The sequence below is a fragment of the Solanum lycopersicum genome, chromosome 10, assembly GCF_036512215.1.
Source record: "Solanum lycopersicum chromosome 10, SLM_r2.1".
Lineage (NCBI taxonomy): Eukaryota > Viridiplantae > Streptophyta > Magnoliopsida > Solanales > Solanaceae > Solanum > Solanum lycopersicum.
Window position 1 is genome coordinate 58,841,940 of NC_090809.1, and position 15,979 is coordinate 58,857,918.

Sequence of the window (15,979 nt, forward strand, 5' to 3'; positions counted from 1 at the left end):
TTAGATATTCTAAAATTATATGAAAAATACTATAAATTACAATTTTTTTGCATATTAATATGATGAAAAAATGCATCTTAAAAATGTTAGTCAAAGTTTTTATAGTTTGACTCCAAAATAGAAATCATGACAAACAATACCGGACAAAGTGAGTAATTCTTCTAATATTAAAAATGAAATTTATAAAAATTCTTTTTAGTAATTCTTTTTTGGTGAGGATTACATATGTCTCATTTACGTCAGTGTCTAATATTTATTTATACACAACAAACTTAAAATTTTTTGTAAGAGAAATAGCATTGGCAGGCAAAAACTATCCAACATAAGCTTTCAATGCCCATTAAAACTATAGAATCAATTCTATTTCAAATGTTATTGAAGATGGAATAATTTGTTTGAGATATATATGTCACAGACTTTTTGATTCGGACTATGTTCCGTGCGGCACTAGGCGGTTTACTCACGACTCTTGCACGTTCTTGCAAACTCTAGTAAGCCTAAAACTCAGATCGCTAAGAAAATAAGAAGTAAGACAGAACTTTGGAAGAAGGAACTTCTATTACTTGAAAATAATTGGATGCTTTACAAGTAAAATAATCTACTATTTATACTACTCTAATGCTGCCTAAGAGTTAGTAAATAAACTATACAAGTTCCTAAGACTATGCCTACAAGACAAACTTCTAAGTCTTCCAAAAAGGACTCCTAGATGCTCCTAGTCTGCCCCATGATCTCCACAAGCCTCTCAAAGACTTTTAAACTTCTGTAACAGCCGCCCCACTAACAAGTGTTACAGCTGAAACGGCTGTAACTGCCGTAACAGCTGAAACTGCTGTAACTGCTGCCTCTTCAGCTGCTGCAGGCCCCCTTGGCTGCTGACCTGCGTGGTCAGCCTGCTCCCCTGCGCCTGCTGGCTGCCTCGTTGGGTGGCGTTCGGCCTGAATGGATGGCGGGACGTCACAATCTCCCCCACCCCATGATGCGACGACCGCGACGCATTGCTGCAAGAACTCCTGAATTTTGTCTTTGAACTACCACAAGTCTTCGTACTTCTCCCATGTGGCTTCCTCCGGAGTTTGTCCCTTCCAATGTACGAGAAACATGGCACTGGCCTGCTGTCCTTGTTTCCGCTTGGCTTGGTAATCTATGATAGCTTCAATCTCACGATCATGCGAGGCAGTAACGGTGATAGGGGCCCGTTGTGATTTGTTCCGGCTGGGATCGTCCTTGTCCTCAGGATAAGGCTTAAGGACGCTGGCATGAAAGACCGGGTGGATCTTGAAGTGTGGAGGTAACTCCAATCTGTATGAAATCTTACCCACCTTGGCAACAATTTTGAACGGACCCTCGTATTTCCGCACCAGGTTGTGATGCATGCCTCTAAGCGCCTTAAACTTCTTCATCCTCCTTGCCGCCTTGCTCAAATAAGATTTGGCAAGGTCGAGTTGTTCTTCCCAACCTTTGGCAAGGTTGTAAGCGCCCAAACTCTTCCCCTCGAACAATGTTGGCAATGAGTGCGGAGTTTGGGGTTGCTGGCCCGTTGCTAACTCGAACGGTGTGCGCCCTGTAGATTCACTCCTCTACAAATTGTAAGAAAACTGCGCCATGTCTAGGAGCTTAGCCCAATCTTTCTGATGTGCACTAACATAGTGCCTGAGATAGCATTCCAACAAGGCGTTGACACGTTCAATTTGGCCATCAGTTTGGGGGTGGAAACTGGTGGAAAAGTGAAGTTTTGAACCAAGAATCTCAAAGAGTTCACTCCAAAAGTTTCCTGTGAAACGAGGATCCCGATCACTAATGATGAACCTCGGCAGCCCCCAATACTTCACAACATTTTTAAAGAACAATTGTGCAGCTTCCTTAGCAGTACAACCGGCTGTGGCAGGCATGAATGTAGCATATTTGGAAAATCTATCCACTACGACCATAATAGTGCCAAACCCATTTGACTTCGGCAAGGAAGTGATGAAATCCATAGATATGCTCTCCCATGGACGATCAGCTATGGGTAGTGGCTCCAACAACCCTCCTGGTTGCCTTTGCTCTATCTTGTCTTGCTGGCACACTAGACAAGTCTGCACGTACTGCTCAATCTCTTCCCGCATACGTGGCCAGAAATAGAAGGCCTCCACTAACGCACTCGTTCTCTTCTGTCCCGGATGCCCAGCCCACGGAGTGTCGTGGCTTTCCTTGATAATACGCCGCCTGATGAACCCGAACTTTGGTACATAAATCCTCCGGCCAGTGGTAAGCAAGAATCCGTCTTCTACCCAAAACCGTTTGGTTTGGCCTTGAGCAGCCAGCTCCATAATCTTCTTGGCTTCCGGATCGCATTGCATACCGTCTTTGATTGCGCCTTGGAATTCACTACGGACTGAGGAGATGGCCGCTAACTCAGTCTTTCTGCTCAATGCATCGGCTACCACATTGCCCCTTCCTGGTTTGTACTCCAAGTTGTAGTCAAATTCAGCTAAGAAATCCTGCCAACGAGCCTGCTTTGGTGTGATCTTCTTCTGCGACTGAAAATAGCTAGTGGCACATTGTCAGTTTTTACTACAAATTTGGAGCCTAGTAGATAATGCCTCCATGTGCGTAGACAATGCACAATGGCTGTCATCTCCTTCTTCTGCACAGTGTACCGTCATTCCGCTTCATTTAGCTTCCGGCTTTCGAATGCTATGGGGTGCTTCTCCTGCATCAAGACTCCCCCAATGGCAAAATCAGAAGCATCCGTATGGATTTCGAAGGTCTTGGTGAAATCAGGCAGCATCAAGACTGGCTCTTTAGTAACCGCAGCCTTAAGACCCTCGAACGCTTCCTCGCACTCCTCGCTCCACAACCAAGGCCTGTTCTTCTTCAGCAGCTCGGTCAGTGGTGCAGCAATAGCGGAGTACCCGCTGATGAACCTGCGATAATAATTAGCAAGTCCAAGAAAAGAACGTAGCTCACCTTGGCTGATCACATGGCCCAAGAAATGTATCTTTGGTTGGGCGAACTCGCACTTCTCCCGCTTGACATAGAGCTGATTTTCTCGCAAAACTTTGAAGACCTTCTTCAAGTGCTCTACATGCTCCTGCAAAGTGCTACTATAGACGACTATGTCATCTAAGTACACCACTACGAACTGGTCCAAGTAGGGATGCAAAATCTCGTTCATCAGCGTGCAAAATGTGGAAGGTGCGTTGGTTAAGACGAAGGGCATCACCAACCATTCGAATGCTCCATACCTGGTCACGCATGCTGTCTTTGGCTCATCCCCCTCTGCAATGCGCACTTGATAGTAGCCTTTCCGGAGATCCATCTTGGTGAAGTATTTGGCCTCTCCAAGACGATCGAACAAATCTGCGATCAGCGGGATTGGATACTTGTTCCGGATTGTGATCTTGTTGAGCGCCCTGTAGTCAATGCATAGACGCATCGACCCGTCTTTCTTCTTCTGAAACAGCACCGGCGCTCCATAGGGTGCCTTGGATGGACGAATATGACCTGCTTCGAGGAGCTCTTTCAATTGCTTCCTCAGTTCTTCTAATTCAGGCGGAGCCATGCGATAAGGTGCAAGCGCAGGTGGCTTGGCTCCCGCCTCCAACTCAATCATATGATCTACCTCGCGCCTCGGAGGTAGTGTCTTCGGCAGCTCCTCCGGCATCACATCGCTGTTTTCCTGCAAAACAGATTCTATGATAGGTGGCAGTGGCTGCATAGCACCATGGTCTTCACTCGAACTTGCGATGGTGGCTAAAAAGGTTGGCGCTCCTTTCTTCAGGCCCTTCACAATCTGCATGGCCGACAGTTGGGCATATCCGTCTTTCTTCGGCACCCTAATAAGAGGCACCATACAAGACCCTTCCCCCTCCATCACCATGAGTTGTTGAAGGTAGGGATCGATCATCGTGTGGCAACGTTGAAAGAATTCCTGCCCAAGAATGACATCGGATATATCCAAAGGAGCTACGGTAAAGTTTGTCTTACCTTTCCACCGTCCTAAAGTGATGCTGACCCCATGAGCAATTCCACACACGGGAGTTGGTGGGGCGTTGACCGTCTTGAGGCGATTGTTGCTTGGAACAATTTTCAGTCCAAATTTCTCTGCCGCCGCCTTGGTCATGATATTAGCCTCAGCCCCAGAATCTACCATGGCCCGAACTGCTTGCCCATTGATGGAGATATCCACATATTGTGTGCTGAAATCCCCCGGGTTGTCAGCCTGCTTTGCTATGGCACCACAGATTCCAACCATGCCCAATTGAGTGGTGTCTGTCGGTTTCGCCTTGTCTTGTGCCTCCTTTTCCTTCCGCTCACGGACGATGGCACTAAGACTCTTCATCTCTGGGCACTTGGCGTAACCGTGTGGTCCGCCACATATATAGCACCCGTCTCCTCTACTGGACTGCGTCCACTTCTCCGAGAACTTCCGGCGTTCGAACCGTCTGCCATCGGACTTGGGTGTGTCTTGCTGCTTGGGTTGTGCCGACGGTTCTCTGCCTCGGCCACGGTCTCCCCCGCCTTTAGCTTGACTGCCCTTTGCCTCCTTGCCCTTCGCCTTGTCCAAACGATCATGTTTGAAATCTGTCAAGGTCTCAGCTTGAGTGATGGCCTCATCGATGGTTTTCACTTGACGCCGCTCTAACTCGGTCCTCGCCCAATTCTGCAGCCCGTCCATGAAGGTGAACAGCATGTCATCTTCCGTGAGTTGGGGAATCTGGAGGGTCAAGATTGTGAACTCTTTCACATAGGCCCTAATACTTCCCGTCTGCTTCAACTCCCGAAGTTTGCGCTTCATCTCATAAACAGCATTGTTGGGGAAGAAAGCTTTCTTGAATTCCTCAAGGAATTGTTCCCATGTGTCGATGGTGCGTGTGCCCCTCTTGATCTCGGCATCTTTGCGTTTCCACCACAACATGGCTACGTCAAAAAGATACAACACGGCAGTGTTGATCTTGCTTGCATCGCTCCTGACCTGATTACACCTGAAATAATTTTCCAAGTGCCATAAGAAATTGCCTACCTCTAGGGCGTCTCGGACACCCTTGAATGTTGGTGGCTTGGGAACCTCGACCCTGGTCTCCCTTTCCTGGCCAAGTGATGCTGTTGCTGCAACCTCCCTCTCTTCTTCGAGGGCTACTACCTTGTTCTTCAGGGTCTGGATCGTTGTGGTGGCATCCAACAACCTGAACTCCAAAGAAGTAATGGACTCCTTCAACTCCAATTCAGTCCGCTTGCGTAGATCCAACTCCTTCCGGATGATGTTAACTTCCTCAAGGGAATTTTCTTCAAGGTTTTTAACATCGCTGTCCAAACCATTCAAGCGCTGCCCCAAAATCTCAACAGCAAGTCTTGCCCTCTCAACGCTGGCAATCCATTCATGTCCAGCAGTGACGTCTATAACGTCTTCGCTGACGTCGTCTTCACTTTCCTCATCTGTATTCTGATGTTTGTCCGTCGCCTGGTAGAGGATCATTTGGTGGCAGATCGCTTGATGGTAAACCGCCTGATGGAACACTGCCTGACGGCAGGTCGCCCGAGGGGACACTGCCTGATGGCAGGTCGCCTGGTGGAAGACTGCCTGTTGGCAGGTCGCCTGGTGGAGGGTTGGGCATACTGGGTTCGTTGCCCTTCTTGTTCTTTCCCTTTTTGTTCTTCTTTCCTCCCTGAACGTTGGGGGTGCCGCCACCGTTTCCTCCATTCGTCATTTTCTTACGATAAACCTTCGCTCTGATACCAACTGTCACGGACTTTTTGATTCGGACTATGTTCTGTGCGGCACTAGACGGTTTACTCACGACTCTTGCACGTTCTTGCAAACTCTAGTAAGCCTAAAATTCAGATCGCTAAGAAAATAAGAAGTAAGACAGAACTTTGGAAGAAGAAACTTCTATTACTTGAAAATAATTGGATGCTTTACAAGTAAAATAATCTACTATTTATACTACTCTAATGCTGCCTAAGAGTTAGTAAATAAACTATACAGGTTCCTAAGACTATGCCTACAAGACAAGCTTCTAAGTCTTCCAAAAAGGACTCCTAGATGCTCTTAGTCTGCCCCATGATCTCCACAAGCCTCTCAAAGACTTGTAACTTCTGTAACAGCCGCCCCACTAACAAGTGTTACAACTGAAACGGCTGTAACTGCCGTAACAGCTGAAACTGCTGTAACTGCTGCCTCTTCAGCTGCTGCAGGCCCCCTTGGCTGCTGACCTGCGTGGTCAGCCTGCTCCCCTGCGCCTGCTGCGCCTGCTGGCTGCCTCGTTGGGTGGCGTTCGGCCTGAATGGATGGCGGGACGTCACATATAGCACAATAAATTTCCAACATTAACTAAAGAAAAATTGTGGGACTTGTCAAGTTGATTAGCGGTACATGAAAGTTAGTAGCTTAGAATGAGAAAAAGGTAAACTAGAGGGAATGTGTTACATTCCCAATTAATGTTGGACAATCCTTGTGGAACTGTGAATGTGAATTATACTTGTTTCATCTTCTCTGTCCATCTTTACTTATCCACTATATTATTTATGATATGTCCAACATTACTTATCCAGTTTATAAAACCATTGAGTAATTTATCATTTATTGTCAATCGGAATTGATATTGTAAATAATGGAGAGATCTGTTGCTATCTATCCGTCTTTGAGTAGTCATATGCATACACCATTGTTTTATGGGAAAATATCTCATTACACAAATATTCCTTTCATATTTATCAATTCACTTTATAATTTGAAACAATTAAATATTATTCCACTAATTAATAATTTCATACCACGAGGGCACAAGGGCATACCCACGTTAAGCGAAGGGGTATCGGATGTCAAGGGACTATTTGATTATCACCTGTTGGTTCATTGTCCATTTTTAGTGTTTGAGGTGGCGAACTTGCTTTTTATAAATAGTTTCTGCATACGCCTCTGCATATCAGATTTCAAGTTTGATATATTAAGATATATGTATTTTTGCTATTGAATTCACTGAAATATGGAGAAAGGCGAGCAAAATAGTCTATGTATCTAGATATATGTGAATCACACTAAATACATTTATTTGGAATACCAAGTAAAGAAAGTAATATTGTAAACTCACATAAAGTGAAATAATTTACCCTCAATTCTCATCACTATAAGTGTTTAGACAAATCAATTCTCTACAATTGTAAATTATCTTTGAATAAATCTTCAATTCACCTACCTTCCTCAAAATATTGATAAAAATAATAATAATAGGAAAAAAAAAATAAGTCCAAGCCATCAAGAACTTGTAGACTATATATACTACACACTCTCTATTCAAACTTATATTGACTTATTTAATTTCCTTTGCATTAGTTCAAAAAAAAAATGATACATTTTTATATTTATTAACAGTTTAATTTTACAATCTCTATTTATCCCTGATAAATTGATTTATGTCACACAAATATCTATGACTTATTTTAGACCATAAATTTCAAAAATATTTCTTTCTTTCCTGAAATAAATATCAAGTCAAACAAACTCATACAAATTGAGACGGTGAGAGAATTATACTTATATATATATATATAGAGAGAGAGAGATTTGTTTGGGGACATTACAATATATATTAATCCCTCCGCCCGATATTGTTTGTCATAATTTCTATTTTTAGAGTCAAGCTATAAAAATTTTGACTAACATTTTTAGATGCATTTTTTCATCGGTGAATATAAACTGATTTATACATCATGGTTCATGACAATTAGGTATTAGCAACATTCAAAAAGGAACGTTGTGAATTTGCCATCGTCTGGTCAGATGATAAGTAATCCTTTATTATTAATAGAAAAAAGTAAAAAGGAGCATATTAAAGTAGATAAGGCAAGCCTTGACCTGCTACAATGACTTGTCATGCATAATTTAAGATCATTATATGAATTTTATAAAGAGATGGTATCAGAAACACGTTTAAATTATATCTTTTTCATTTAAACTATTGAAAGCTTGAGTTTCATACATAAATTATCACTTTTTAGTTTGAGAAACACACATCTCTCTTTTATATCACTCTCATCATGGTATGTGTAATACACTCTCTCGCTTTTATTTTAAAGAATTTCCATATCACACTCCACATGAACAAAATATTCAACCTGACAAAAACTAAATAAATTAATAGTATTAGTTAAAATTAAAAATTAAAATCTATTATAAAAAATAATATTTTCTTTATAAAATAAAATGTAAAATGTTTTTATTACCCCACACCATTTTTTACAGTTTTTTACTTTGTTTAAATTTCTTTTATAAAAGTATTTCATTTTTTGCTTCATCTCCTCCCCCTCATCAAATATTAATTTAGATATTATTTTTTAAAAAAAATATATAATTCTAGCCACCCTACTTAAACCTTCACGTTCAATCCCCCCCCCCCCCCCCCCCCGTGTTTAGATATACATATCGAAAATATTTTTTACTTGCCGCCACAAGATTTTTTATATTTTTTAATTGTTTATGTTATATTCGGTACACTAGTAGAATTTTTTTTTCTAAAAATATATGTACGTGCATATCTAACACAAAATAAGAAAAACGTAAAAAAAAATAAAACTTACGAGTGGAAAGTTAAATAGGATGGGATAAATTTTTTAAATAAAATAATATCAATTTCTATCAGGGAGAGGGGAGGGGGAGGATGAACTATGAAATTTTTAAAAATATTTTATAAATGATTTTTTTTTTATAGAAAAGGATATGTTGTTGCGGGGGGTTACGTGGAGGAGGTGGTGGGTTGAGATAAGAAAAATAATTTAATTTTTTATATTTATATTAATTTTTAATTTTTAATTGATATTAATTTTTTATTATTTATTTTTTATCTAGATAAAATATTTTATCTACGTGGAATATCATGTGTCAAAAAATTTTCATATAAAGGAGAGAATGCACTACATGCACTACACACACTACTGAGGTGAGTTTCTCAAACTAAAAATTGACAGTTTAGGTATGAAACTCATATTTTTCAATATTTTAGATATTAAACTAAAAAAATAATAATTTAAATGTGTTTTTATACTTATCTCTTTTATAAACTTTAAAAATTCTCCCCTGTTTTTTATACATATGATTACAACATATTGAATTATGTGATACAAGTACGAAACAAAGTGAAGACTAGTGAAGCTTTTGTTTTACGCCTCAAGAAACTTTGGGGCCCTAAAATTTTTGTAATATTGATTTATCAATTTATTTTTACTTTAAAAATACTGAAAGTTACATGGAAGAAAAAGTGCAAAATCTTTATAAAAATAAATACAAAAAAGATTCTTTCAATGGTAAAAACATTTAGACCTTAAATTAAACAAATCAAATATTCATATAATTAGATAAATTTATTATGCAAAAATATCCAAGGTAGTAATTACATACACTTACTAACTTCAAATAACCTTAATATATAATATTATAGGTATGAGATTCTCGTTATTAACTTAAATTTTTTTCATATATATATGAATTGATAATAAATTTGTATTATAATTTTTGTGCAATGAAATGCGTTGGAATAACATCAGATTCATCGAAAGACTTCTATAATCCTAGCCAGAATCAAAGGTTTTTGTTGGATGAACCAATGAATCAGATGTTGTTCCTATGCATGTCATTGCATTAAAGGAAATCGAGACAAATTTTTTAGAAGGAAATTAACTTTAGGAATTAATTTGATTCTTGTATTTCATTTCATTTTATTTTTTGGATTCTGAGTGTGTAATTAATTTTTTTTACTGTTTATTTTTGGTTGAGCAAGTCCAATTATATACCAACATGTTACCGACCAATTATTTTCCCTCAATTCCAATTTCGTACATTTTACGTACATTTCATTACTTCTATTTATTTAATCTATCATCGTTAACTTTAAATTTAACATACACCTTTTGCTCTTAAAATAGAATTCTTGAAACAATTCTAAAATTATTTTTATATAATTAATATAGAGCACTGATTTGAGTTTGTATATCAACGGATGAAACTCATTAAAATAATTAAGCTGTCTATACCATACACTGTTAGAATGTGGGATAATCCGTATAATTATTTCAAAAAGAACACATGATTTCAAATAATTTCATCTCCTCATAACATTATTACGACAGAAAATATTTTACATATACTATTAAATTAACCACATGTGGATTTGTTTCTAACTGGAAGATAATCAAAAGAATACTTCTTCGTAATGGGACCTCTTGACACCAATCGGTACTTTGTACGATCACTACAACAAAAATAATTTTTAACGATAATAAATATAGGCATTAATAAAGAATATTAAAGTCTTTATTGATATTAGTTTAGTGACATTAGATTAAGAGTGCTAATTACCGCTAAAAATACATATTTAGCAATAATTAATAAATTATTGTCGTTAAGTAATTGCCGCTAATAGTCATTTTTTACGAAGAAATGTACTAGTTATGATTTTATTTTTTTAAATATAAAATTCTAAGAAATATTTTAGTTAAACTGATATAACTATTTGAAACAAATTAAGTAAAAAATTTCTCGATTTCAAAATAATTATTACTTTGGAAAAAAGAAATTGTCCCACAATAAATTTTACTTTAGAAATTAAAGATAAAAATTAGTATATTTTCCAATTATATTTCATCTTTTTAATAGTGCTCATTATCCAAGAGACATTTATAATATAAAAATAATTTAATAAACTGCCTATTATATTAATAAAAGTTTTAATTAACGTACTTATTAAAATAATATAATTTATTTAAGACTGATAGAGCATATATCTTTTTCGATAGAAAAGTATTGTTGTGAGAGAGACCCAATAATTATGGCCAATCACTGACAAATAACGGATCCTTAACGCAGTCACAATCCATTGAGATGTAGACAAGAATCAATAATTCATTTGAATGAAGGAGTTTTAAGTTCTCGAATCTCAAATAACACAATATTTTTTTATTTTATTTTATCAATCGTTCTCAAATAACATAATATTTTTTTATTTTATTTTATCAATCGTATATTATTATTCTTGAAGACTCTTATTAAATTTTCTGATTATAACGCTATTTATAAATGGTAAGGACTCCTTTTATATTAAATAAAGTGGGATGTTAATATTATAAAACAGTGGTTAGTTCATATGACAGTTAAATTTGAGAGGATAACTATTATTTCCCTCCGTCTCAATTTATCTATCACTTTTTAGATTTCGAGATTCAAATAAATTTATTTTTAATTGTAGATTTCATACGTTTTAAAAATTGTCAACTATTGTGACTTATATTACTTTTTACGTAGTTTCTAACTAAATAAATTCCATTTCAAAAAAAATTGAAGATTCCATGTGTAAATTGCTAATCAAACTTAAATTGTCTGACTCTCAAAAAACGAAAAATTTCACATAAATTGAGACAAAAAAAATAGTAAATTATGGGATTAGTGATTACATTAAAAAAAAATCACTTTCTTATTATTTGTACCCACTAAATAATACTACACTTTAATATTACAAAAATATGCATACTCCATTCACTCGATTCATTTTAATCTACTCAAATTCAACTCAATTCATCTATTTAACGCCCGAATTGATAACCAAAATAATTTACCTAAAAGGAAAAGAAGAGAAGAATAACAGTATCAATGCCTATGCTGTCCTGAATGTTTTTTTTTTTGTGTCCCAACAGGCAGCTCTATAGGCAATGACAGGTTGTTTTTTTTTTGTCTTAGTAGTTAAAACTGAGACAAAAAAAACCTCCCACATAAACCAATGACATCTCAACACTATTTTTTTTACTTCAGTTTAAATGGTCGTTTTTAATTGACATAAAAAAATAAGTAAACTAATGATTAAACTATTTATAAATAATATAAAAAACATGATTCTTTAGAAAGTGTATAAATAATATAAAAAAAAATTGTCCAAAAAGAAATAGTAAAACACCATTCAAAGAATACTTAAGGTGAGTTGGCAAATATTTTGTTCTTTATTTCTTAACTGTCATGCCTAATGAAATACCATCATACATATATATTATTACTAAGATAAAAGTAGAAGAAACAAAATGCTAGCAAACAAGGTCGTTCACTATGTACTTTTTGATTCCTATAACACACTTTTCAATTTATTATGAAAAAGCAAAGAATCCTTTTATCTATGAACAATTCTTCAAATATCTTGTTTATTCGCAATATAATCTTTTTTTGAGTGTCGATAACGAGTCACTGGTATATAATATATTCATACCTAACGAGTTTATATAAAATGGTAACGAAACATATAGTTTGTATATATCTTTTCGTTTTCATTCTTTCGTAGAGCTATTTACTTGATCACAAACATTTCTAGAACTCTTAATTCTACAAGAGGGGCAAATAGTTAATTTTTTGTTTTCTCTAAGCTAGCGATGGCCAATAGATTTTCAAATATTTTTGACAAATATTATTTGGGTGAAATTTCACCATGTGTCTGGTCATAGTATTTGAGAAACATTTCACTTTTTTTGAAAAAGAAAAGATTTACGCCCACAAGTTTTAGAAACTATCAAAACTAGCCATAAGTTCGTATTACAAGTCAATTGAATCTTCGTTGCAATAAATAACAAGTAGTGTTCATGACATTGAAACAATATGGTAGTTTGGAGTGAATGCAACAAGCATCATTTTATGCATCGTGAAGTAGACAAAACACATGACTTTGTTACCCCGAGCAGATTGTTTGTCATTTTCATCAACAACCATATCACCACTTTCATATTCACTGAATATTTCATCACTACTTTGGTGTTCACGTTAAAAAATATGTAATATAGCACAAAAACCTAATATGAAGGGTGTATTTTTGTAAAAGATAAAAGTTTAACGTAGAATTTGAATTTTTAAAAGATTCCAAATAATGAGATTTGACCGAAATACTAGAAAAAATTAGTATTTAAGAATTTAAGATATTTACCAAATAATAGCAAATTGTACGAATAAACGCTTTTTTCAATTGTTTTCCCAAATATTACTTGTTAAATCTATGACCAAACGGGTCATAAGTTTGCCCCTTCATTTGTATTTCCTTGGGTTTTGGAAAGTTTGGTGATCATAATTTCTAGATTCCTAACCTTATACTACTTCCCAAAAAGTCTTATTCAGATTCCCCTTCTTGATGCAAGAAAAAACCACTTTCTCATCATTTTTACCAAGAAAACAGAACTAGCTAGGCTGCCATTTGTAATTTGTATTTGTAGGTGAACAAGAAAACATGAGCAGAGAAATGGGATTTCTTTCTCCTCTTCCTGAAGAAACAACATACCTTAGAAACTCAAATTGGTTATTTGAGGAAAACAAGGGAACAAATTGGACAGTTGAAGAGAACAAGATGTTTGAGGACGCGCTCGCGTTGTTTGATAAGGAAACTCCTGATAGATGGTATAACGTAGCAGCAATGATCCCCGGAAAGACGGTGAATGATGTGATCAAACAGTATAGAGAATTGGTTGATGATGTTACTGATATTGAAGCTGGATTAATACCAGTACCTGCTAGCTACATGACTACAACTAGCTGTACTACTCGTTCATTCACATTGGATTGGATCAATCATGATCAAGAAATAGGCGCCTTCCACGACTTTAACAAGCGATTCCATGGTCCATCTCATGGCAAGAGAAACACATCAAATCGATCTTCTGAATACGAAAGAAAAAAAGGAATCCCATGGACCGAGGAAGAACACAGGTTAGTTTACTAACTTTCTGTTGGGTTTCACTTGCCCTGATTTCTTACCATAAATAGATTTTCCTTTTAGGAAAAGGTTTTGATTTGACTAATCCTTTTCTTGCAGGAAAAGGTTTTGAATTGACTAATCCTTTTCTTGTAGGAAAAGGTTTAGGACTCTATAAATAGAGGAATCATCATTTACAATGTAGTATTAAAAGACTTTGAGAGTTTTGGTTAGGGGGAGAATTTGTGGATCACAAGCTTGATACGCTATCACTTGTGTGAAACTCCCATGTATTCCGAGTGAATTGGTTGATGTTGTTTCTCTCTGTATTTTGTACTCTCATATTTATAGTGGATTGCTTATCTCCTTTGTGGTCGTATGTCGATTGATCGAATCATGTTAAATCTTTGTGTTTTTTGGTATATTTCTCGTTGTTTTTGTACTCGTGATCTTTCGAGGTTTGCATCGATCCTAACACTTTCATGTTACAAATTGGAATTCAGAGTGCTGCAATTTTGAATTTGTTTTCTACATTTTGGTCAGGCAATTTCTGTTGGGGCTGAAAAAGTACGGAAAAGGTGATTGGAGAAATATATCTCGCAATTTTGTGACTACAAGAACTCCAACACAAGTAGCGAGTCATGCTCAGAAGTATTTTATTAGACAAATTTCCGGGGGTAAGGACAAGAGAAGATCAAGTATACATGACATTACCACTGTCAATCTAACAGAAATGAAAGAGAATCATACATCTTCTAATTCCCCCGAAAACTCTGTTCCATCTCCACAAAAACAGCACAATTTGTCAAATCAAAAATCATATATAGGTTTCAAAACATATGGACTAAAATTGCATCAACGTCGAATGCATAGTGTTATTCTGCAGGGACTTCAGTTTGATCAGTACAATACTATGTGATATCGATATTTCTAAAGAAAAAAACACGCGCTGCTCTGCCTGATCAACCATCTGCTGTCTTTTTTCAAGTGTGTTAGAAGTTTGATTAAAGTATGTTGGAAGATTAAGATAATTATGCAGCTGCTGCGATGATTGATACAGTTCAGCACGCAAATGTACGAGATGTAGAGGTTCAGTGAGAAGGCTGAGGACTGTTTCGTGTTAATATTACTGGTAATTCGAGATGGTTAGCAATAAGTCAAGTAATTAAAGTTCCTTGAGAAAAATTGTGGTTGTTTTAGTTTGTAGTATTTCCTTTGTTTTCATTTCTGTAGAAGAAGCACTATTTTCATCATTCATATCATCTTGTTCTTTTGCTCATTGTTACTATAAGGGAAAGGAAGAAAAAATGCGATTAGCATTACAGGGATTTCCAATCTTATAACAACATATTCAGTATAATCTCACCAATAGGCTTCGAGAGAGTGGTGTGTACGTAGTCTTGAGTCTTACTCCTACCTTAAAAATAGTGGAAGAGCTATAATTTTTAATAAGGGGATTCAATATCTGAAGAACTAAACATACTAACTAATCTAATGGGATTCGATATCTATTATTTATATATATATATATATATATAAAATAATTTTAACCATGTATAATTAGTAAAATTTTCTACCCAAGGACTACCAGAAGGGTGGCTCTGCACCTGCTTGGAAAGATAGCGAGGCTGTTTCCAATATACCTGACCAAAATTGGCAAAACTTAATTTTAACATTAAAGGCTAATTCATTATTTAGGGCTGTACCATGTCACACACAAGATAATGGCAAGGACTAAAAAAAATATTTTTCTTGAAACATTTATAATTGGTAACCCAACATTAGAAAATAACTTTTTTCGCGAAAAATATTTTTCTTCAAAAAATGTTTCTTATTCCGTGGTACCTAATTCACCTTATCCTAATAATAGATGAGTCAATATCCACTTCATCGAGCAGTATACTGAGCTCGGTTTACTTTTCATATTAATCAACTTTAGGGCTAACTATTACTCCATCCGTTTTAATTTGTTTGTTAGGTTTTAATTTGACATAAATTTTGAGAAAGTAAAAAAGAGTATTGAATTTAGTACATGTCAATGAAAATTTAAAGAAAGTTTTGTGTACTTGTGTTATTCATGAAATATATATGTATAAATATGTGACTATGTATACCATTATTAACTTGAAATTGCTACGAGACTGGGTGATTAGTGGAATTATTTTTAATAATTTAAGATCTAATGATTAGAGAGCACAAAAGAGGAGCTTTAGCAATAGTTAAGGATAGGAAAAAACACTATTTTGTAGTACTATTTTGTCTACCACCAAACCAAAACAGCCACCAGC

The 15,979-nt window shown here is 36.1% G+C and overlaps 2 protein-coding genes across 3 annotated transcripts; one reads left to right on the top strand and one right to left on the bottom strand.

The window, feature by feature from the left end:
- Positions 1-2,644: 2,644 nt before the first annotated feature.
- On the bottom strand, positions 2,645-5,693 carry LOC138338959 (uncharacterized). Its single transcript, XM_069290064.1, has 2 exons — positions 5,502-5,693; positions 2,645-5,446 (listed from the first exon to the last, which is right to left on the bottom strand). Exons 1-2 carry the CDS (start codon positions 5,691-5,693, stop codon positions 2,645-2,647), a joined length of 2,994 nt encoding a protein of 997 aa, XP_069146165.1.
- A 7,331-nt stretch (positions 5,694-13,024) lies between these two features.
- Positions 13,025-14,948, top strand: LOC101251526 (transcription factor DIVARICATA-like). 2 transcript variants are annotated; one of them, XM_004249035.5, is made up of 2 exons: positions 13,025-13,705; positions 14,235-14,948. In XM_004249035.5, the coding sequence occupies exons 1-2, from the start codon at positions 13,230-13,232 to the stop codon at positions 14,608-14,610; spliced, it is 852 nt and encodes a 283-aa protein (XP_004249083.1). In that variant the 5' UTR covers positions 13,025-13,229; the 3' UTR covers positions 14,611-14,948. The 2 variants fall into 2 exon arrangements, with proteins under 2 accessions (XP_004249083.1, XP_025883735.1); XM_026027950.2 differs by lacking the exon at positions 14,235-14,948 and adding an exon at positions 13,812-14,058.
- The last annotated feature ends 1,031 nt before the right edge of the window (positions 14,949-15,979 follow it).